General features: G+C 64.0%; 3 protein-coding genes across 4 annotated transcripts; 2 read left to right on the top strand and 1 right to left on the bottom strand.

Annotated features, from left to right (window-relative positions):
• Positions 1–430: 430 nt before the first annotated feature.
• On the top strand, positions 431–3,798 carry MRPL9 (mitochondrial ribosomal protein L9). The gene is made up of 7 exons (XM_054051014.1): positions 431–584; positions 1,266–1,425; positions 1,695–1,819; positions 2,095–2,145; positions 2,252–2,353; positions 2,733–2,816; positions 3,619–3,798. Exons 1-7 carry the CDS (start codon positions 501–503, stop codon positions 3,748–3,750), a joined length of 738 nt encoding a protein of 245 aa, XP_053906989.1. The 5' UTR covers positions 431–500; the 3' UTR covers positions 3,751–3,798.
• Positions 3,799–3,813: 15 nt separating this feature from the next.
• On the bottom strand, positions 3,814–5,151 carry RIIAD1 (regulatory subunit of type II PKA R-subunit domain containing 1). 2 transcript variants are annotated; one of them, XM_054051016.1, is made up of 4 exons: positions 5,105–5,151; positions 4,510–4,586; positions 4,322–4,368; positions 3,814–4,042 (listed from the first exon to the last, which is right to left on the bottom strand). In XM_054051016.1, exons 1-4 carry the CDS (start codon positions 5,126–5,128, stop codon positions 3,936–3,938), a joined length of 255 nt encoding a protein of 84 aa, XP_053906991.1. In that variant the 5' UTR covers positions 5,129–5,151; the 3' UTR covers positions 3,814–3,935. The 2 variants fall into 2 exon arrangements, with proteins under 2 accessions (XP_053906991.1, XP_053906990.1); XM_054051015.1 differs by having other exon boundaries at positions 3,814–4,368.
• Positions 5,152–5,561: 410 nt separating this feature from the next.
• On the top strand, positions 5,562–20,101 carry CELF3 (CUGBP Elav-like family member 3). The gene is made up of 13 exons (XM_054051013.1): positions 5,562–6,089; positions 6,828–6,910; positions 9,308–9,356; positions 9,987–10,115; positions 10,204–10,283; positions 10,893–11,036; positions 12,382–12,520; positions 13,138–13,287; positions 13,933–13,998; positions 15,201–15,299; positions 17,255–17,398; positions 19,013–19,145; positions 19,982–20,101. The coding sequence occupies exons 1-12, from the start codon at positions 5,945–5,947 to the stop codon at positions 19,138–19,140; spliced, it is 1,356 nt and encodes a 451-aa protein (XP_053906988.1). The 5' UTR covers positions 5,562–5,944; the 3' UTR covers positions 19,141–19,145; positions 19,982–20,101.
• Positions 20,102–22,746: the final 2,645 nt, after the last annotated feature.

Raw genomic sequence — 22,746 nt, 5'->3', positions numbered from 1 at the left:
GATAAAGGGGGGGTGGGCTACCTTGGGGGGGATACAGGAAGGGTGGAACTGGGGGTACCGAGGGGGATGAGTAGGGGGGGTTTTGGGGTGCCAGGGAGTCCCTGGTTTGGGGGGGGGGGGAGGGAAGCAGGGAAGTGGGGATTGGGGGGAGTTGGGGGTACTGGGGTGGGGGCCCCTCATTTCGGGGGAAAGCAAGGATGCAGGGATAGGAGTTGGGGGTACTTGAGGGTGGTGGTGTTTATTTAGGGGCACCAGTGAGGTTGAGTCCTGGAGGGGGGGATGTGGTTGGGGGTCCCGGTCCTCAATCCAGCCCCGTGGGGCGCAGGCGCGCGGCGGGCAGCCCCAGGTGGCGCTGGGTACAGGCGCGCGGCGGACACCCCTTCGCAGGGGGGGTCTTCTGGGGGGCCTCAAGCTCTGTGCGCAGGCGCGCAGTAGACTACCCCCCCCACCCCCCGAGTCGGCGGGGTCCTCGGGGTGTGGGGCGCTCGTCAGGAGCCGCCATGTTGGGCCGGGCGGCGGCGGCGGGCGCGGGCCTGGGCCTTTTGCGGGCGGCGGGGCGAGCCCTGAGCCTGAGCCACGGCCGGGTGAGGCGGGGGGCTGGGGAGGCGTTTGGGGAGCGGGGGGACGGGAGGGGGGATGTCTGTGAGGTGGGAGGAAGCGAAGGGCCCCGAGGGGGAGTGGAATGGGGGGTGTCCGTGAGGGGGGGAGGGGGAACGGGGAGGGGTACGGGAGTGCCCGTGAGTGGAGGAGGGAGGAACGGGGGTCCTTGGGAGGGGGAACGGAGCGGAGGGGATTGTCCGTGAGGGGAGAGATGGTGGACAACGAAGGAAAAAAGGGGAGGGGGGGTACGGGAAGAGGAGTACGGAGGTGTTTGAGGGGGAGGAGGCACCAGAGTGTTGGGAAGGGGGAGAACGGGGATAGGGAGTGTCTGGGGAAGGAGTGTGGAGGCGGTTGAGGTGGAGAGAGGGGTAGGGGGGTTGTTCGGGAGAGGGGGAGGTTGGGGGGGGGGAAACAGGGAGAGGGTTGAGAGGGTGTCTGTGTGCGGAGTTGGGGGGATTGCACTTGGGGGGCAGCTGCTGGGAAGTGGCGGGGGGTGATGTCTGCACAGGGGAGTTGGGAGCACCTGAGGGCGCAGGGCGCGTTTCCTGGAGAATGGGAGGGTGTCCAAAGGAGGATTTTAAGGGGGCAGCGCCTTGGAGGGGGCTCTGGGACCGTTGTTCCCCCAGCCAGAGCCGGGAGCTGAGGTGGGGCTCCTTCCCCCACAGGGCACAGTGGTGGTGGAGCGGTGGTGGCAGGTTCCGCTCAGCAAGGAGGGGCGGTCGCCGCGCCTGCACCCGCGCCGGCACCGCATCTACCGCCTGGTGGAGGACACCAAGCACCTCCCCAAGGCCCCACTGGAGCTGATCCTCACCCAGTCTGTTGAGAGTACGTGCCCGCTCAGAACTCATCTGCGTCCTATCCTGCTTTCCCCACACAGGGAGAGACGGGATTCCCCTGATAAGTCCCCTTTCCACACGTGGTAGCGACTGGGATCTGTCCCTCGGGGTCTGGGATGCTCCAAAGCAAGAATTATGTGGCGTTTTGGTTCTGTTTGTCTCAATTTTCCTTCTAGTGGAGCCTGGGAGCCGCTGCTGGTGGGGGCAGTGCCGTTCTGTGCCTCCTGCCGCGCTGACGGCGCCTCCGGCTCCTCGCAGACCTGGGCAGCAGAGGAGACGTGGTCAGTGTGAAGAAGAACCTGGGGCGGAACAAGCTGCTGCCGCAGGGGCTGGCGGTCTACGCCTCACCAGAGAACCGGCGACTCTTTGAGGAGGAGAAGAAGGTGAGCCGGGGCCGCTCCCAGCCTGTCTGGGGTGGTTTTCTCTTGGCTATGCTTGGGAGTCAGGAGATTATAAGGAAAGAGCAGCGATTTGGTTAAAAAGGGCTGGCCGTGTCCCTCATATTTGGAGTGAGAGGTGCTAATTGCATCCAGTCTGCTCCTGCGTGAGCCCCACTTATTAATGGATTTCTCTGCGGAGTCTGGGATGGTGGGAGAACCCTTTTCCAGGCTGCCAGCACACAGCAGTGTTTATTCCCTGGATCCTCTCGTCCCTGCAGCTGCGACAGGAGGGGAAGCTGGAGGCAATCCAGACCCAGAGCGGGGAGAAGGTGAGCAAAGCGGCACCAGGGTTCTGAAGCATTCCAGAGCAATCTGGGAGTCTGGAAAGCTCCGAGGCTCAGCTGAAGCCTCCTGGCCTGCATTCTCTCTTTTCAGACCATCAAATTCCTCAAGAACTGCCGTCTCGAGGTGGGAATGAAAAACAATGTCAAGTGGGAGCTGAATGCTGAAATCGTCGCCCGCCACTTCTTCAAAAACGTGAGTGGGTCTTGGAGCTGGGAGCTCCTTGCCAGATGGAGCGGGGAGGCAGAGCTGGGAGCTCGGGGGTGTGAGCAGAGCTGCTGGAATTGGTCTTGGAGGCTGTAGTTCTGGAGGGAATTAGTGTTGGGAGGGGTGTGAGGAGCTGGCAGTGCATCTGTGGCCGGTGTGGGGCTCAGCCGGGGCACGTGCCGGAGCGGCTCAGCACGGCGTTTAGGACCTTAAAGAGATTACGGAAGGAGACTGATAAAGCCGGAGGCGAAGCCGCTTCCCCGCCGGCACAGTGCTGGGCACACAAGGCCTGGAAGCTCTGCGCTCGCCGATCCGGGGGTGTCGCTGCTGACCGCTCTGCTCCTGATCTGTCCCGGCTTTGTTCCAGCTGCGCGTTCATGTTCCTCCCCACGCGCTGCGGCTGCCGAAGGAGCCCATCACACGCTGGGGCGAGTACTGGTGTGAGGTGACGGTGAGTGGCTCCCGATGCGTTCTCAGCTCTGTTCCTGGCTCCCTGCGCCCCGGTACCCTCCTGTCATATTCTGAATTCCATTCCCAGCTCCGTAGGCACGTCTCCCTGGGCCTTATTCCCTTCCCAGCTCCATTCCCAGCTCCACAGGCACGGATCCTTTTGTCCCAGTCCCCTCCTGTCCTATTCACAGCTCTGCAGGCCCAGTTCTCTGGCTCCCAGGCCCCTCCTGCCCCATTCCCAGCTCCACCAGTCCACTCCCCCTGTGCCTCAGTTTCTCTTCTCTGTGCCCCAGAGTACCTGTCCCCATGGCTCCCCAGGCTCTGACACCGGCCGTCGTGCCCGCACCAGAAAAACCTGGATGCGAGGAGTGGGAATGCTTTATTTAGGAAGAAAAACACCCCCTCCCTGCACCCCAGATCCACCAGAGCCTCCTGACCCCCAAATCCATCCTCTCAGATCTGTGTCGGGTCCCGCTTCCTGTGCTGAATTCCCACAGCGAGGGCATCCCAGTTCCCTCCCAGTTCCCAGCTTTCTCTTCGCTGCTTCCCCAGCTCCAGTACCCCCAGGATTTAGGGTTGGAGAACGTTTAGGGATGAGGAATGGGAGTGAGCAGCCCGGACTCTCCCCATCCTGGGGGGGGGGGCAGTGGGGGATCCTGAGGGGGTACAGAGGGGTCCTGGGGTGCCAGAGTGACCCTGGGGGATGTAGGGGTGTCCCAGGGGGGCTCAGGTGGTCCCTGGGGGGTGGGGGTGGGGGGGTCCCGAGGCACAGGGTCCAATTGGTGCTGTGCTGTGGGGTGCAGGTGAATGGGCTGGACACGGTGCGGGTGCCGATGGACGTGGTGGAGTTCCTGCGGCCCAAGACGCGGCGCTACCGGCATTGGCTGCGGCAGCAGGAGGCACAGCTGGCGGCGCACAGGGAAGCGCTGCTCTGAGCTGGCCCCCCCACCCCCGGGCCCCCCCAGCACCCCATCCAGAATGGGGGGGGTGGGGGGGCGTTGGGGGGGTCCCAAGGCTGTTCCCCAGCATGGAATAAAGGGCTCAGAGTGGAGCGAAGTGTGGTGGGGGTCCCTTCTGGGGCTGGGGGAGGTGTGCAGGATTGGGGGGGGGGGGGGCTCTTCTACATCCCCCCAGGGTGGGGGGCTGGCCTCTGCCCCTCCTCTGCTGCTCCTGGCCCCCCCAGTTCCTCCTGGATCTGGCGTGGCAGCTCCGGATTGGTGAAGTATTCTGGGGGGGGGACGACAGCAAGGGGTGGTGAGCGGGAACTGGGGACCCCTCTGTGTTCCCCTTTGCCCTGGGGGGACCCCCTGCAGCACCCCCTCATCCTCAGAATCCCTCCCTGTGCCCGTCGTGCCCTGGGGAACCCTGTGTCCCCCTCCCCATGTAGGGACAGTCCGTGTCTCCATCTTTGGGGGGGGGGGGGCTCTCCGTGTCGTGTCCCCACACACCCAGGGGACCTCCCCGTGCCCTTCTCCCCCTTTGGGACCCTCTGTGCCCTCCCCTCACCTGCAGCGAACTCGAGGACATTTTCTGGACGCCGGAGCAGCAGCTCCCTGGAATGGCATTTTGGGGTGAAAGTGGCTGTTCTTGGGGGTTTCCCATGGTGGAAAATGGGGAAATTTTAACCCCGAATCCCATTGTTTTTGTGGAGTTCCTGGAGGGTGGGGATTTGGGGAGGGGGTGGTGAGTCCCACCTGAAGAAACCTCGGAGCAGCCGCTCCACAGTCGGGTGGGCTCGCAGGAACCGCTGTGTGCTGGCCCGGAACACGGCCTGGGGGGGGACAACGGGCATTGCGGGGGGGCAGGGTCACAGGGGAAGGAAGGGAATGGGCAAGGGTAAATGGTCACCCGGGAGGGGGGCAGTGGTCAACAGAGGGGGAACGGGCATTGTGGAGGGAGAGGTCACCGGAGGTGGGAGGGAGACACAACGGTCAACGAGGGAGAAACGGGCATCGAGGGTGGGGGAATGGTCATCGGGAGGGGGGGACACGGCCACCGGGTGGTGTGGCTAAATGGTCACGGAGCGGGGAACGGGCACCAGGAGAGAAGGGGGGCAGTGGTCATTGAAGGCGTGGAAGTTACCGAGGGGGTAACGGGCACCGGGGTGGGGGGCACAGCAGTCGTTGTGGCGGAAGAAGAGTTATGGAGAGTGGGGGGACAACGGTCAACGAGAAGGAAACGGACAACGGAGGGGATAGCACGGAGGGATAAATGGGCACCGGGAGTGGGGAGAAACGGTCATAGGGGGTGTGAACCGTGTCCTCAGGGGGGTGTCAGAGCCCCCGGTACCTGCCGGGGCTGCGGCGGCGCCATCTCGGCTGAGGCCGGTAGCCGTGTAGCCGTGGCAACGAAAAGGAGGGGGGAGGTTGGGGGGGGTGTGGGCGGTGGTGCGCGTGCCCGTGGGGCCGTGCCCGCGCTCCGGCCCCGCCCCTGCGGCCGCGCCCGCAAGCTCAGCACCTCGGACAGCGGCGCGTTCAGCACCCTGGACAGCGGCGGGGGCGCGCACGCAACGGCCCCGAGCAACCCCGGGGCGCGGCGCTGCCGGTACCGGGAACCGTTCCATTGATTCCGGTGTCCGTGCGGTACTGAGGCCCAGTGTCTGGTAAACGGGACCGGCCCCCAGCTCCCGGTGCCTGGTCCTGGTGTCTGTACCGGTTGCTGGTACCGAGTCCCGGTCCCGGTACTCGGTTGCTGGTACCAGGTGCCCAATTCGCCGTCCCGGTGCCGCTCTGACATCAGCGCCGGGCGGGGCGGGGAAGAAGAAAAGCGGCTCTCGGGGCCTGGCCCTGTCGGTACCGGTACCGGGGGCTTTGCTGGGGCTGTCGGGGAGCGCGGCCGCCATGGGCCGGGCAGGGCGCTGAGTCCCTCCCCGGTCCCGGGGCCCCCCCCGGGCGGTGCCGGAGCTGCCGGGTCCCGCCGGGCCCTACCGGGAGCACCGCCCCCCGGGCCGCGCCGCCCCCGCCCCGGCCCCATCCCCGCGCCGAGCCCCGGGGCCGCCGCGTCCTTTGTGTGCGGCGCGGCCAGGCCGGCTCCGGGCACCGATACAGAGCACCGGCACCGGGTACCGCGCACCGGGCACCGGCGGCCACGACCGGGAGCGGCGCGGGGCCCCCCGGCCCCCCCGGCCCCATGAAGGAGCCCGACGCCATCAAGCTGTTCGTGGGGCAGATCCCGCGGCACCTGGAGGAGCGAGACCTGAAGCCGCTGTTCGAGCAGTTCGGGAAGATCTACGAGCTCACCGTCATCAAGGACAAGTACACCGGGATGCACAAGGGTACGGGAGCGGGCGGCACCGGGAACGGCATCGGGAACGGGAATGAGAATAGAAAGCGGCACCGGGAAAACGGGAATAGGGAGAGGCACCAGGAACGGAGATGGCACCGCGAACGGGCATCAGCAGGAATGGGAATGGGAACGAGCACTGGGAATGGGTTTAATGGGACCGGGAATAACGGGAACGGCAACAGCTCCGGGAGGGTGGTGGTGGAGGGGGGGGTGGGCACAGCCGCGGGGCTCGGGAACGGCCCTGGGACCGAGGAAACGGCACCGGGACCAGGGGCTGGGAGCAGCCTCGGCAACGCCAACGGGGACCGGGGTCGGGATCAGCCCCGGGAGCGGCCCCGGTGCAGCCCGAGGCCCCGGAGCAGCCTCGGGGGTCGGAGTGGGATCAGGGTGCGGCCGGGGGGGGCTGCGGGGGGGGGGGACACACTGGGAGGGAGAGGGTTTGGGGGGACGGGAGTGGAAGGGTAGGGGGGGGGGTTGTAGAAGGGCGCTGATTGGTGGGGCTACGGGGGGGCTCTGGGGAGGGGGGGAGAGACTGGATGCTATTGGGGGGACACCGGGGGCGCTTTTGGGGGTGTGGATGCTATTGGGGGGGCTCTGGGTGCTATGGAGGAGAGTGGTGCTATTGGGGGGGGGGGGTGTTGATCTGGGAGGTACCCGGGGCCTCATGCCGCGCGTGGGGGGTTCCATGGGGGTCCCACATTCCCCCCATCCCCTCTGCCCTCCCCAGGATGCGCCTTCCTGACCTACTGCGCCCGCGAGTCGGCCCTGAAGGCGCAGAGCGCCCTGCACGAGCAGAAAACCCTCCCGGGGGTGAGCGGGGACCCCCCCCCAGGGACCCCTCCCAGGGACACCCCCCCACACACCCCCGCCCCGACACCCCCATAATGAGACCCTCACCCCGCATCCCAGACATCCCTGACTGCTCCCCCTCCAGGACCCTCCACTCCTCACACCCCCCACTGTCGTCGTCCCCCCGCCACGACCCACCCCCCTGCACCCCATAATACACCCAGGTGTCCTTTGGGGGGGGCGGGGGGCACCCTATGACACCCCCATAACAGCACTCTCACCCCCCCATCCGCCCCCCCCATGACCAGGCCATCCTCCCCCCCATCCCCCTTTTTTTTGGGGGGGGGGCACCCTATGACACCCCCATAATGACCCCCTCACCCCAGCACCTCCACACTGAGACCCTCCCCGGGTGCACCCAGGTGTCTGAGCCCCCACTTTTATTTTTCGGGGGGGGGGGGGCACCCCGCAAACACCTGGGGGGGGTTATAAATAACAGGTGTCGCTTGGAAACGAGCTGTCGCTAACGAAGCGTTGCCAGGCGAGGGGGGTGCAGGGGGCAGCTGAGCTAACAAGGCGGGGGGCAGCACCCCTAAACCTCCCCCAACTCCCTCCCAGAATCCTGGGGCAGCTGAGACCCCTTGGGGGTGATATTGGGGGGCTCAGGTCGGAGGGGGGGCAGACACCCAACTGGGGGGAGGGCAGCACCCACATCCCCCCCCCCAATTCACCCTTTTTTAGGTGCTGGGGCCCCATAGCGTTGGGTTGGGGGGGGTTCGTAGGGGGGGTGGTCAGTTTTGGGGGTTCCCATAGCGGGGGGGGGGGGCAATGGGTTTGGGGATACCAAGCAGTGTGAGGTTGGGTTTGAGGGGGTCCCAGGTGTGTGGGGGGGTGGAAATTTTGGGGTTCCCAGGCGGTGGGAGGGGGGGCAGGATTGGGTTCTCATTTTGGGGGGGGGGACGACGAACAGTTTTGGTGTTCCCAGTTTGGGAGGGACGGCATTTGGGGGGATTCCCTGGGGGGGGGGGCAGTGGTTTTGGGTGTCCCAGGCAGTGTAGGGGGGCAAATTTGGGGGTTCCCCTGTTGGGGGGGGCAGTTTGAGGGTCTCTGGGGTTAGGGGGGGCAGCGCTCCCCCCATTTGCCGCCAGCCTCAAGGCAGATTTGGCTTCGCCAGGATAATCCGGGGATTTGGGAGCCTTAAATCCTTGGGGGGGGGGGGGGTATTTGGTGAGGGGGGGGGAATTTGCTCGGGGAGGGGACATTAGGGGGAGCTTTGCCCCCACGGTGGGGACAGGAATGGGATCAGAGCCCCCCCTCCTGCATCGCTAGGCCGGAGGGGGGGAAATGAGGATGCTGGGGGGGGGGGAATTTTGGGGTGGGGGGGGCCTGGAGCCCCCCCCCCGTGCCCCCACTGTGGGGCTGAGCTGGGCCTGGGGGGGATTAGGGGGGATCAGGGCTGAGGCGGGGCTCAGCACCAGCTGGGGCGGGGGGGGGGGGGGGGGGGGCACCTTCGCTTTCTCCGGGGGGGGGGGGGGGACACGGGGGCACCTGGGGTCAGCGGGGCTGCAATGGCCCCCCCCCCCTGCTCCCCCCCTCCCCCCTGCCCCCCAGGTGTGGGGCACAGCCTCCTCATCTCCCTCTATCCCCCTCCCCTCAGCCCTCTCTTGGCCTCCCCAAACCCCCCCCCCCCCGCCCCCTCGTTATAGGGCACAGCGCCCCCATCTCCCCCTCCTATGGGGCTCAGCCCTCCTGCCCCCCCCCCCCGCTATGGGGCACAGCCCCCCCCTCTCTTTTCCCCCCGACCCCCATTATGGGGCAGACCCCCCCCCCATACCCCTCCGTACCCCCCTCGGCCCCATCCCCACCCCCAGTGGGGCTCAGCCGCCCATTTCCCCCCTTGCTATGGGGCACAGCCCCCCATCTTCCCCCCCCACCATGGGTCACAGCCCCCTTTGTGTGTCCCCCCCCTCGTTCCCCGCCCCCCCATCCCCGTCATTGTTTATAGCGAGGCTGATGACGTCAGCGCCGTTGCTAGGCAACCGGGATGGGTAAATTGGGGCTGAGTAGGCGGTTGCCATGGAGCAGATTCTGCCGTTGCCATGGTTACCGGGCATCTGCGCGCCCCCCCCCCTTCCCTCTCCACGGTCTCCGGGGGTTATGGGCCTGGGGGGGGGGGGGGGCTCATGCCCCCTTAATTAACGGCGGGGGGGCGGTGTTGCTCATTAACGCGGCTTCGGGCCCCCCCCCCCCGGGCAGCTCTCAGCATCCGTTGCCGGGTAACGGGATGCGAGGCCGGGGTTGCCATGGTGACGGGAGCATCTTTGGGGGGCTGGGGCTGGGGGGGACTGGATCTGTGCCCCTGGGGGGGGGGCCTGGGGGGGGTGTCTGTGTCCCCATGTCCCCTCTGCCCCCCACCAGATGAACCGGCCCATCCAGGTGAAGCCAGCGGACAGTGAGAGCCGAGGAGGTACCGGCACCCCGAGCCCTGGTGTCCCTGTCCTGGGGTCCCAGTCCATCCCAGTGTCTCTGTCCCTGGGTCCCAGTCCATCCCAGTGTCTCCGTCACTGGGTCCCAGTGTCCCTGTCCCTGGGTCCCAGTCCATCCCAATGTCTTTGTCCCTGGGTCTCAGTCCATCCCGATGTCACCATGTCCCCATCCCTGGGGTCCCATCCTGGTGTCCCCATCCCAGAGCTGGTCACACCTTCCCCCTCCTCCCCCCCCGATTCCATTTTTGGTGGTCCCATCCTGGTGTCCCCATGTCCCCACCTCTGTGTCCCAGTCCACCCCAGTGTCCCCATCCCAGTGGTCCCAGCCCATCCTGGTGTCCCCATGTCCCCATCCCTCTGTCCCAGCCCATCCCAGTGTCCCCATTCCTGGTGGCTGCGGTCCATCCCAGTGTCTCCAGATCCCATCCCGGTGACCCCATCCTGGAGTGGGTGTCCCCCCATCATGACTCCATTCCTGGTGGTCCCAGCCCATCCTGGTGTCCCCATGTCCCCATCCCTCTGTCCCAGCCCATCCTGGTGTCCCCATCTCCGAGTCCATCCCGGTGTCCCCAACCCCGGAGTGGGACCCCACCGTGTGCCTCCATCCCCAGAGGACCGCAAGCTCTTTGTGGGGATGCTGAGCAAGCAGCAGGCGGACGAGGACGTGCGCAAGATGTTCGAACCCTTTGGCACCATCGACGAGTGCACAGTGCTGCGCGGCCCCGACGGCACCAGTAAAGGTGGGGACGGGGACACCGGGGGTGGAGGGACCTTGGGGGCCACCCCGGGGCAGGTGCTCCCCTCCCCATGCTGACCCCTCGTCCCCAGGCTGCGCCTTCGTCAAGTTCCAGAGCCACGCGGAGGCCCAAGCCGCCATCGCCGCCCTCCACGGGAGCCGCACGCTGCCGGTGAGACGGGCACGCTGGACCCACCACCGCCATCATCATCGGCCTCACCACTGGCCCCATCTCCTTCACCATCATCCTTATCATCATCTCTATCATCCTCCTCCTCGCCACCGTCATCGTTCCCACCATCAATCTCAGTATCAGTCCCACCACCATCCTCCTCATCCTCACCACTGTCCCCATCATTGTCCCCATTGTCATCCCACCACCAGCCCCGTCAACATCATCATCCCCATCATCAACTCCACCGCCATCATCTTTATCCTTCTCACCACTGCTCCCGTTGTCATCCCCATCATCCTCTTCCTCATTCCTTTCATTATCCCCACCACCGGTCCCACCACCATCACCATCTCCACTGTTATCATCTTCACCACCGTCCTCATCATCCCTATCACCATCACTGTCCTCCTCCCCATGGTCCTCATCATCATTGTCCCCACCACTGTCCCCATCATCGTCGTTCCCCATCATTGTCCCCACCTCTACCTCCATCCCCACCATCCTGCTCTTCATCCTCCACGTTTCCACCCCACCCCATGGCACCCTGGGGGTCCCCTCAGCCCGACGTGAGTGCCACCTTCCGGGTGACGTCGTGTCCCCTTGCAGGGCGCCTCTTCCAGCCTGGTGGTGAAGTTTGCGGACACGGAGAAGGAACGTGGCCTGAGGCGCATGCAGCAAGTCGCCAGCCAGCTGGGCATGTTCAGCCCCATCGCCCTGCAGTTCGGGGCCTACAGCGCCTACACACAGGCGGTAGGGTGGGCGGGGGACACTGGGGGGACACTGGGGGGACACTGGGGGGACAAGGTGGGCACGGGGTTGGACCTCCCTGTGGTCCAGGATGAGATAGTTGGGGTGGTGTCTGTCTGGTGGTGGACACTAGAAGATGATGAATGCTATTGACCATGGATGGAGGGTCATTGGGTGATGGGCATAGGGAGATGATGAACCTTATGGTCCGGGATGGGACACCAAAGTGAGGGACACTGGAGATGATGAACCCTGTGGTCCAGGATGGGATCACCGGGTGATGGGTATGGAGAAGCGATGGACCCTGTGGTCTAAGGAGGGGTCATTGGGTGATGGGGATGGGGAAGCGATGGACCCTGTGGTCCAAGGAGAGGTCATTGGGTGATGGGGATGGGGAAGTGATGGACCCTGTGGTCCAAGGAGAGGTCATTGGGTGATGGGGATGGGGAAGTGATGGACCCTGTGGTCTAAGGAGAGGTCATTGGGTGATGGGGATGGGGAAGTGATGGACCCTGTGGTCCAAGGAGGGGTCATTGGGTGATGGGGATGGGGAAGCGATGGACCCTGTGGTCCAAGGAGAGGTCATTGGGTGATGGGGATGGGGAAGTGATGGACCCTGTGGTCCAAGGAGAGGTCATTGGGTGATGGGGATGGGGAACCGATGGACCCTGTGGTCCAAGGAGGTGTCATTGGGTGATGGGGATGGGGAAGCGATGGACCCTGTGGTCCAAGGAGGGGTCATTATGTGATGGGGATGGGGAAGCGATGGACCCTGTGGTCCAAGGAGGGGTCATTATGTGATGGGGATGGGGAAGTGATGGACCCTGTGGTCCAAGGAGGGGTCACTGGGTGATGGGCATGGAGAAGTGATGGACCCTGTGGTCTAAGGAGGGGTCATTGGGTGATGGGGATGGGGAAGCGATGGACCCTGTGGTCCAAGGAGAGGTCATTGGGTGATGGGGATGGGGAAGCGATGGACCCTGTGGTCTAAGGAGGCGTCATTGGGTGATGGGGATGGGGAAGCGATGGACCCTGTGGTCCAAGGAGAGGTCATTGGGTGATGGGGATGGGGAAGCGATGGACCCTGTGGTCCAAGGAGAGGTCATTGGGTAATGGGGATGGGGAAGCGATGGACCCTGTGGTCCAAGGAAGGGTCATTGGGTGATGGGGATGGGGAGGTGATGGACCCCATGGTTCAGAATCTGAGATCAAAGTGATGGATGCTGGAGATGGTGGATCTCCATGGTCCAGAGTGGTGGCACTGGGTGCTGGGCAGTGGGGTAGCAGCTGTGGGTCATGGGTTCTCCCTCGGTGGGGAGGATCCCAACGCCCAGTGCTGTCCCCACAGCTGATGCAGCAGCAGGCGGCCCTGGTGGCCGCCCACTCGGCCTACCTCAGCCCCATGGCCACCATGGCCGTCCAGATGCAGCACATGGGCACGGTCAACCCAAACGGGCTCATTGCCACCCCCCTGCCCCCCTCCTCAGGTAGGTGGCACCGTGGGGGACACAGGGCACCGGGAAGGGGGGACAGCAGGGATGGGGTGGACATGGGGTCACCAGGGATGGGGACACCAGAGATGGGAGCATGGGATATGGAGTCACCAAGGATGGGGACATCAGGGAATGGAGAGGATAAAAGATTTGGGGTCACCAAGGATGGGTAAAAGAATTGGGGTCACCAAGGGTGGGGACATCTGGGAATGGAGGGGATAAAAGATTCGGGGTCACCAAGGATGGAGACATCTGGGATGGAGGGGATAAAAGATTTGGGATCACCAAGGATGGAGACATCTGGGATGGAGGGGATAAAAGATTTGGGGTCACCAAGGATGGGGACATCTGGGAATGGGGCGATGAAAGATTTGGAGTCACCAAGGATGGAGACATCTGGAATGGAGGGGATAAAAGACTTGGGGTCACCAAGGATGGGGACATCAGGGAATGGAGAGGATAAAAGATTTGGGGTCACCAAGGATGGGAACACCTGGGAATGGGGGACACCAGGAATAGGGGAGAAAAAGGATGGAGACATGAGCTATGGGGGCCTCCTGGGAATGGGGGACATCAGGATGTCCTGGGCTGTGACCGGGGTGTCCCTGCAGGAACCAGCACGCCGCCGGCCATGGCCGCCACGCCGGTGCCCGCCATCGCCGCCCCGCTCAGCGTCAACGGGTACAGCCCGGTGCCCGCGCAGCCCGCGGGGCCTCCTGCGCCCGACGCCGTCTACGCCGGGGGAGTCCCCCCCTTCCCAGGTGCCCCCGACACCCCTCTGACCCCCAATGTCCTCTCTGACCCCCTCCCCAGGTGCCCCCCAATGTCCCCACTGCTCCCTAATGTCCCCTCTGACCCCCCAATGTCCCCTCTGACCCTCTCCCCAGGTGCCCCCCATGTCCCCACTGCTCCCCAATGTCCCCTCTGACCCCCCAATGTCCCCTCTGTCCCTCTCCCCAGGTGCCCCCCATGTCCCCACTGCTCCCCAATGTCCCCTCTGACCCCCTCCCCAGGTGCCCCCCAATGTCCCCACTGCCCCCCATATCCCTTCTGCCCCCCCATGTCCCCTCTGACCCCTTCCCCAGGTGCCCCCCATATCCCTTCTGGCCCCCCCAATGTCCCCTCTGACCCTCCAATGTCCCCTCTGACCCTCTAATGTCCCCTCTGCCCCCCCATGTCCCCACTGTCCCCCTCCCCAGGTGCCCCCGACACCCTTCTGTCCCCCCAGTGTCCCCTCTGACCCCCCATGTCCCCACTGTCCCCCTCCCCAGGTGCCCCCCAATGTCCCCACTGCCCCCCCATATCCCTTCTGCCCCCCCTCCCAGGTGCTTCCCAAGACCCCAACTCCCACAGCAACCCCCCCTCTGCCCCCCAGTGCCCCCAGTAACCCCCCCTCTGCCCCCCAGCCCAGAGCCCCGCCGCCCCCGCAGACCCCCTGCAGCAGGCGTACGCCGGGATGCAGCACTACACAGGTCTGCAGGGGCACTGGGAGGCACTGGGGGGTACTGGGAGGGCAACTGGGATGCATTGCATGGCACTGGGAGGGCAACTGGGAGGAAGTGGGAGGCACTGGTGGGCACTGGGAGGTACTGGAGGGGCATTGCATAAGACTGGGAGGGAAACTGGGAGGAAGTGGGGATACTGGGAGGTACTGGAGGGGCATTGCATGGCACTGGGAGGGCACTGGGAGGTACTGGAGGGGCATTGCATGGCACTGGGAGGGAAACTGGGAGGAAGTGGGGATACTGGGAGGTACTGGAGGGGCATTGTATGGCACTGGGAGGGCAACTGGGAGGAAGTGGGGGGCACTGGTGAGGACTGGGAGGTACTGGAGGGGCATTGCATGGCACTGGGAGGGAAACTGGGAGGAAGTGGGGATACTGGGAGGTACTGGAGGGGCATTGCATGGCACTGGGAGGGCACTGGGAGGTACTGGAGGGGCATTGCATGGCACTGGGAGGGCAACTGGGAGGAAGTGGGGGGCACCGGTGGGCACTGGGAAGTACTGGAGGGGCATTGCATGGCACTGGGAGGGCACTGGGAGGTACTGGAGGGGCATTGCATGGCACTGGGAGGGCAACTGGGAGGAAGTGGGGGGCACTGGTGGGCACTGGGAAGTACTGGAGGGGCATTGCATGGCACTGGGGGGCACTGGGAGGTACTGGAGGGGCATTGCATGGCACTGGGAGGGCAACTGGGAGGTACTGGAGGGGCATTGCGTAAGACTGGGAGGGAAACTGGGAGGAAGTGGGGATACTGGGAGGTACTGGAGGGGCATTGCATGGCACTGGGAGGTACTGGAGAGGCATTGCATGGCACTGGTGGGTACTGGGAGGTACTGGAGGGGAATTGCATAGGACTGGGAGGTACTGGAGGGGAATTGCATAGGACTGGGAGGTACTGGAGGGGAATTGTATGACACTGGTGGGTACTGGGAGATACTGGAGGGGAATTGTAGGACACTGGTGGGTACTGGGAGGTACTGGAGGGGCATTGCATGGCACTGGTGGGTACTGGGGAAAGCTTGGAAGCACTGGGGGGTGTCAATGGGGGCATCTGGCAGGGACTGGGGGCATTGCGTGACTTGGGGGGTACTGGGGGGGGGGCACCGTGGGCATTGCATTGCTGGGGGGACCCCTAGAGACATTGGGGTGACCCCTCCGTCGCCCCGCAGCCGCCTACCCCGCCGCCTATGGGCTGGTGAGCCCAGCCTTCGCCCCCCCGGGCCCCCTGCTCGCCCCCCCGCCCCCCCCGCAGCAGCAGCAGCGTGAAGGTGAGCACCCCCAGGGACCCCAAAAGGGACCCCACCCCCCCAAGGGATCCCTCTCCCACAGGGACCCCCCAAAAGGAGCCCAAATGCACCTTCCCCCCCTCTCCCAGGCCCCCCCCCCCAGGACAAGGGGCTCAGGGTGCCCCCGGGGGCTTTGGGGGGGGGCTGAGAGGACCCCAATAGGGAAGGGTGAGCTGGGGGAGCCCATGGGGATGTGGGTTTTGGGGTCCTGGGGAGCAGGAAGTGTCCCCATTGGTGAATGGGGTTGGGTTTGGGGGTTCTGGGGGTGTCTGGGGTTTGTGGGTCCCCAGAGGCACCTGGGTCCGGGTTTTGGGGTCCCCATGGGTGCATGGGGATAGTTTTGGGGTCCCACTGGGCACCCAGAGCTGGGTTTGGGGCTCTCTAGGGGGGCGTGGGGCTGGGTTTTGGGGTCCCTGCAGGTGTGGGGCTGGGTTTGGAGATCCAGGGGCTCACGAGCTCAGGTTTCGGGGTCCCATGGGCTGATGGGGATGGGTTTTGGGGTCCCATGGCTGCACGGGGCTGGGTTTTGGGGTCCCCGTGGGAACATGAGACTGGTTTCAGAGTCCCTATAAGATTCATGGGTCCGGGTTTTGGGGTCCTATGGATGGATGCATGGGGCTGGGTTTTGGGGTCCCCATGGGCTTATGGATGTAGGTTCTGGGGTCCCCATGGGCTCATGGGGATAAGTTTTGGGGTCCTATGGGTCCAGGTTCTGGGGTCCTCATGGATTCATGGGGCTGGGTTTGAAGATCCATGGTCCATAGGACCAGTTTGGGGGTCCCATGGGTGTCTGGATCCAGGATTTGGGGGTCCCATGGGTGCGTGGGGATGGGTGTGTGGATCCAGGATTTGGGGGTCCCATAGGTGCATGGGGATGGGTGTGTGGCTCCAGGATTTGGGGGTCCCATGGGTGCATGGGGATGGGTGTGTGGCTCCAGGATTTGGGGGTCCCATGGGTGCACGGGGATGGGTGTATGGCTCCAGGATTTGGGGGTCCCATGGGTGCATGGGGATGGGTGTATGGCTCCAGGATTTGGGGGTCCCATGGGTGCGTGGGGATGGGTGTGTGGCTCCAGGATTTGGGGGTCCCATGGGTGCATGGGAATGGGTGTATGGATCCAGGATTTGGGGGTCCCATGGGTGCATGGGGATGGGTGTATGGCTCCAGGATTTGGGGGTCCCATGGGTGCGTGGGGATGGGTGTGTGGCTCCAGGATTTGGGGGTCCCATGGGTGCATGGGGATGGGTGTGTGGCTCCAGGATTTGGGGGTCCCATGGGTGCGTGGGGATGGGTGTATGGATCCAGGATTTGGGGGTCCCATGGGTGCATGGGGATGGGTGTATGGATCCAGGATTTGGGGGTCCCATGGGTGCATGGGGATGGGTGTATGGCTCCAGGATTTGGGGGTCCCATGGGTGCATGGGGATGGGTGTATGGATCCAGGATTTGGGGGTCCCATGGGTGCATGGGGATGGGTGTATGGATCCAGGATTTGGGGGTCCCATGGGTGCATGGGGATGGGTGTGTGGCTCCAGGATTTGGGGGTCCCATGGGTGCATGGGGATGGGTGTATGGCTCCAGGATTTGGGGGTCCCATGGGTGCGTGGGGATGGGTTTGGAGCTCCAGGATTTGGGGGTCCCATGGGTGCGTGGGGATGGGTTTGGAGCTCCAGGATTTGGGGGTTCCATGGGTGCATGGGGATGGGTTTGGAGATCCATGGCTCACGTGGCCAAGTTCTGGGGTCCCAGTGGCTCATGGCTCCAGGTTGTGAGGTCCCATAGGTCCAAGTTTTGGGGGGTTGAGTTTAGAGATCCAAGGCTGATGGATCCAGGTTTTGGGGTCCCCATGGATTGGGTGGAAGTTCTAGGGTGCCCGTGGCCGGGTTGGGGCGCGGGGCCGGAGCCCCCGCCCGCCGTGACGCCGCTCCCTCCGCAGGCCCCGAGGGCTGTAACATCTTCATCTACCACCTGCCCCAGGAGTTCGCCGACACCGAGATCCTCCAGATGTTCCTCCCCTTCGGCAACGTCATCTCCGCCAAGGTCTTCGTCGACCGCGCCACCAACCAGAGCAAGTGCTTCGGTAGGGACACCGGGATGGGGACACGGGCGTGGGGGACACCATGGCTGGGGCAAGAGGACATTCCCACCACAGCCACCACAGCTGGGGACATCATGACCAGGGAAATCATGGCCAGGACATAGGGACATCATGGCCGGGGCCACCACAGCTGGGGACACCACGGTCAGGGCATGGGGACATGGTTGACCAGGGTCACCACAGATGGAGACACCACGGTCAGGGCTTTGGGACACTGTGACCAGGGCCACCACAGCTGAGGACACCACAGTCAGGGCATGGGGACATGGTGACCATGGCCACCACTGCTGAGGACACCATGGTCAGGGCATGGGGACATGGTTGACCAGGGCCACCACAGCTGAGGACACCACAGTTGGGACATGGTTGACCAGGGCCACCACAGCCGAGGACACCATGGTCAGGGCATGGGGGCATGGTTGACCATGGCCACCACTGCTGAGGACACCACAGTTGGGACATGGTTGACCATGGCCACCACAGATGGGGACACCACAGTCAGGGTTTCAGGACATAGTGACCAGGACCACCACAGCTGAGGACACCACAGTTGGGACATGGTTGACCAGGACCACCACAGCTGAGGACACCACAGTTGGGACATGGTTGACCATGGCCACCACAGCTGGGGACACCACGGTCAGGGCATGGGGACATGGTTGACCAGGGCCACCACAGCTGGGGACACCATAGTTGGGGCATGGTTGACCAGGGCCACCACAGCTGAGGACACCACAGTTGGGGCATGGTTGACCAGGGCCACCACAGATGGGGACACCACGGTCAGGGCATGGGGACATGGTTGACCAGGGTCACCACAGATGGAGACACCATGGTCAGGGCATGGGGACATGGTGACCATGGCCACCACAGATGGAGACACCATGGTCAGGGCTTTGGGACATTGTGACCAGGGCCACCACAGATGGAGACACCATGGTCAGGGCATGGGGGCATAGTTGATGAGGGTCACCACAGATGGGGACACCATGGTCAGGGTTTCAGGACATAGTGACCAGGGCCACCACAGCTGAGGACACCACAGTTGGGACATGGTTGACCAGGGCCACCACAGCTGAGGACACCACCATGGTCAGGGCATGGGGGCATGGTTGACCATGGCCACCACTGCTGAGGACACCACAGTTGGGACATGGTTGACCATGGCCACCACAGATGGGGACACCACAGTCAGGGTTTCAGGACATAGTGACCAGGACCACCACAGCTGAGGACACCACAGTTGGGACATGGTTGACCATGGCCACCACTGCTGAGGACACCACGGTCAGGGCATGGGGACATGGTTGACCAGGGCCACCACAGCTGGGGACACCATGGTCAGGGCATGGGGACATGGTTGACCAGGGCCACCACAGCTGGGGACACCATGTCCAGGACACGCAGAGGACATTATGGCCAGGCCCACCTCGATTAGGTCATGGGGACACCCCGGCCAGAGCCCCCACATCTCGGGGCCACCATGCTTGGGCTCTGGAGACACCACGCTCGAGCCATGGGGCCACCTGGTGCCGGGGCAGACCCCCTTCCGGGGCTGTTTGGCTGTGGCCACCGCTGTCGCCACCGTCCCCGCAGGCTTTGTCAGCTTTGACAACCCGGCGAGCGCGCAGGCGGCCATACAGGCCATGAACGGCTTCCAGATCGGGATGAAGCGCCTCAAGGTGCAGCTCAAGAGGCCCAAAGACGCCAACCGACCCTACTGAGCCCGGTGAGACCCCCCGGGACTCCCCCAGGAATCCCCCTAAATTCCTTGGAATATCCTGTGAGCCCCCCAAGATCCCTCCAGACCCACCCCCCCCGCCCCCCTCTGGGATCCTCCTGGAACCCTCCAGGACCTCCAGATGACACAGAACCTCCCCAGGAACTCCCCAGATTCCTCCTCGTGACCCCCCCAGATTCCCTGGAACCCCTTGGGATTCCCCCCCCCCCTCAGATTCCCCCCCAGATTCCCTCCCAACCTCTTCCAAGCCCCCTCCAGACCCCTTGGATCCCTCCCAGATCCCCTGGTACCCCCCCCAAATCCCTTGGGACCCCCTGGAATACCCTCTTCCCAGACCCCCTTGCCCCCCACCCCCCCCCCCACCCCGGACCCACTGGAATCCCCTTCCCCCATCCCGCCCCCCAACACCCTGGAATACTCCAGGACCCCCTGGGACCCCCCAACCCCCCCCCACCCCCCAATCCCTTGGGACTCCATGGAATGGCCCCCAGGGACCCTCCAGGACCCCCCCTGGGACCCTATAGATCCTCCAGGACCCCTCCTGATCCCTTGGGATCCCCGGAATCCCCCCCCTCCCATCCCCCAGGGACCCTCCAGGACCCCCCCCACCCCCTGGGACCCTATAGATCCTCCAGGACCCCTCCTGATCCCTTGGGATCCCCGGAATCCCCCCCCCTCCCATCCCCCAGGGACCCTCCAGGACCCCCCCCACCCCCTGGGACCCTATAGATCCTCCAAGACCCCCCCCTGATCCCTTGGGACCCCTGGAATCCCCCCCCCGGGCCCCCCAGCCCTGCCTGATGTCCCCCTCTCTCCCCCCATAGGTCCGGAGGCTCTGCAGCTGCACCTCTGGGTGCCCCCCCCCAGCCCCCCCAAAGTGCAGAGCAGCCTTTGCCCCCCCCCCCTTTCAACCCCCCCGGTGCCCGCGGGGGGGGGGGGGGGCATGGACCCCATTCGCTCAGGAAGGATGGACCCTCAAATCCACTGCCCCCCCCCGGCTCCATCCGGACCCCCCCCCCCCGGGCAGGGCTGGGGGGGGCCCTGGGTGCCAGCATCTCTGCAGGGGGGGGTCCGATCAGCCCTGGGGGGGACCCCCACCCCCTGCCTCTCTCCCCCCCCCCTCCCCAGGACCCTGCTTGGAGCTTTTTTCTCACCAAACAGGACCAAATCCAGCTCCAAGCCGGGGGGGGGCGGGGGTCCCGTCATGGGGGGGGGGACACACACACCGGGGGTTGGGGGCACCGCCCCCCCCCTTCCCCCCCAGACCCCAGGGTGGCTGCGCCGGGGGGCAGCGGAGCCCCCTCCCCACACACACTGCCACCCCGCTTTGCCCCCCCCCCCTCCCCCACCTCCAACCCTGCCTCAGTTTCCCCTCCCTCCTCACCCACGGGCACCGGCAGCTGCACCGGCACTGGGGAGGGGGGGCACAGGCAGGGCTGGAGTGTGCCAGACACTGCATGGACACGGAGCAGATTGGGATGCTCCGGCAGCGGGATGCTCGGATACAGGGATGCTCCAATGCCGGGATGCTCCCATACTGGGATGACTGGATACTGGGATGCTCTGACACCAGGATGCTCCAGTGCTGTGATGCTCTGATACTGGCATGCTCTGATACCGGGATGCTCTGACACTGGGATGCTCGGATACTGGGATTCTTGGATACTGGGATGCTCGGATACTGGGATTCTTGGATACTGGGATGCTCCCACACCAGGATGCTCCAATGTCGGGATGGTCTGGTATAAGGTTGCCCTGATACCGGCATGCTCTGATACCAGGATGGTCTGACACTGGGATGCTTGGATACTGGGATTCTTGGATACTGGGATTCTTGGATACTGGGATACTCCCACACCAGGATGCTCCAATGTCGGGATGCTCTGGTATCAGGTTGCTCTGATACTGGGATGCTGCCACGCCAGGATGCTCCAACGCTGGGATGCTCCCACACTGGGATGATCGGATACTGGGATGCTCCAACACCAAGATGCTCTGATACTGGGATGTTCTGGTACCAGGATGTGCCGACACTGGGATGCTCCCACACTGGGATGCTCGGATACTGGGATGCTCTGCTGTTGGGACGCTCCGGCACCGGGATGCTCTGCTGCGGGAATGCGCCTGGCGCTGCACACAGCCAAGCTGACGAGGTTCCAGGTGGATATGGAGCGACCAAAGCCGGACAAAACCCAGGGAAATCTGGGACACGGCTGACATCGAGGCACCGGGAGCAGCCGGAGGAGCGGGGTGGATGCAGGGATGCTCCGGGTGGACGTGATGCCTCTGGATCTGCCTGGACCCACAGTGGCCAAAACTGGGGTGCGCCTGGCACCCACCAGCCAAAAGGGGCTGCATTCGGCACCCCCAGAACCAGGATGGTGCTCTCGGTGCCCCCCAAATGGAGCCGGTGCCCCCCCAAATCAGGACGATGCTCTCAGCATCCCCTAAACTGGGATGGTGCCCCCCACTCACCCCCCAGACTGGGACAGTGCCACCTCAAAAAGGGACGATGCTCCCAGCATCCCCCGAATGGGACGGTGCCCCCCCCAAACTGGGACAGCACCCCCGGCATCCCCCAAACTGGGACGGTGCCCCTCAAACAGGAGCAGTGCCGACAGCATCCCCCAAACCATGCCCATGCCCCCCCAAATCCGTGCCGGTGCCCCGGCTGCCCCCCAGCCCCACGTTTACACCCGCTGCTCCCCGCTGTAAATAAGGGGTTGGGGGGCACGGGGGGGGTCTCTCTCTCTCTCTCTTCCCCCCCTTTTGGGGGGTTTGGTACCTGCTGATGGGTTTTGGGGTGGGACGGGGTGGGGGGCGTGCGGCCGTTAGCGGGAGGGGGGACGCGGACCCCCGGGAGTCGACGTCTGCGGCTGCAATGCCGCTGCTTCACTTCTTTGCTATTTATTGCGGTTACTTTGGATAATTCCTTGGGTTGGTTTTTTTTTCCCCCTTTTTTTTTTCCTCTTTTTTTCTTTTTGGTTTTTTTTTTTTTTTTGGTTTTGGGTTTTTTTTTTTTCCTTTTTTTTTCTTTTTTTTTTTCTGTCTAAATAAAATAAGTTAAAACCAAAATCAAAGCCTTCAGCGCCTCTGCAGCTCAGGGGGGTGTTGGGGGGTGTGTGTGTCTCAGCCCCAGGGAGGGAGCGCAGCCACCAATCTCAGCCGTTTCATCAATAAATCAATTTATTTAAAAGAATATGTTACAATTAATTACACGGAGTGACTTTACCGAACAAGCGGCACAGGGAAAGGCTGAGGGGTGAACACCAGGAGCAGCCGGGGCAGAAGGGAAGGAGACTGGGGGAGCATTTTTCATCGGATCATAGAATCACTGGGTCAGAAGGGACCCACTGGGTCGAGTCCAACCATTCCTAAAAATCCCTAAACCACGTCCTTCACCGCCTCCTCCATCCACCCCTTATACACCTCCAGGGATGGTGACTCCACCACCTCCCCGAGGAGCTGTTCCAGCGCCCGATGACCCTTTCCATGAAAATCTTTTTCTTCTTTGTAGTTATTTTTGGTCATTTTTTTTTCTTCACCATTTGGAGGTTTTGACCATTTTTCTTTCCCATTTCGGCCTCCA

This window comes from Cuculus canorus, chromosome 28 (genome assembly GCF_017976375.1).
Source record: "Cuculus canorus isolate bCucCan1 chromosome 28, bCucCan1.pri, whole genome shotgun sequence".
In the NCBI taxonomy this organism is placed as follows: Eukaryota; Metazoa; Chordata; class Aves; order Cuculiformes; family Cuculidae; genus Cuculus; species Cuculus canorus.
This window is presented reverse-complemented; position numbering and strand designations above follow the sequence as displayed.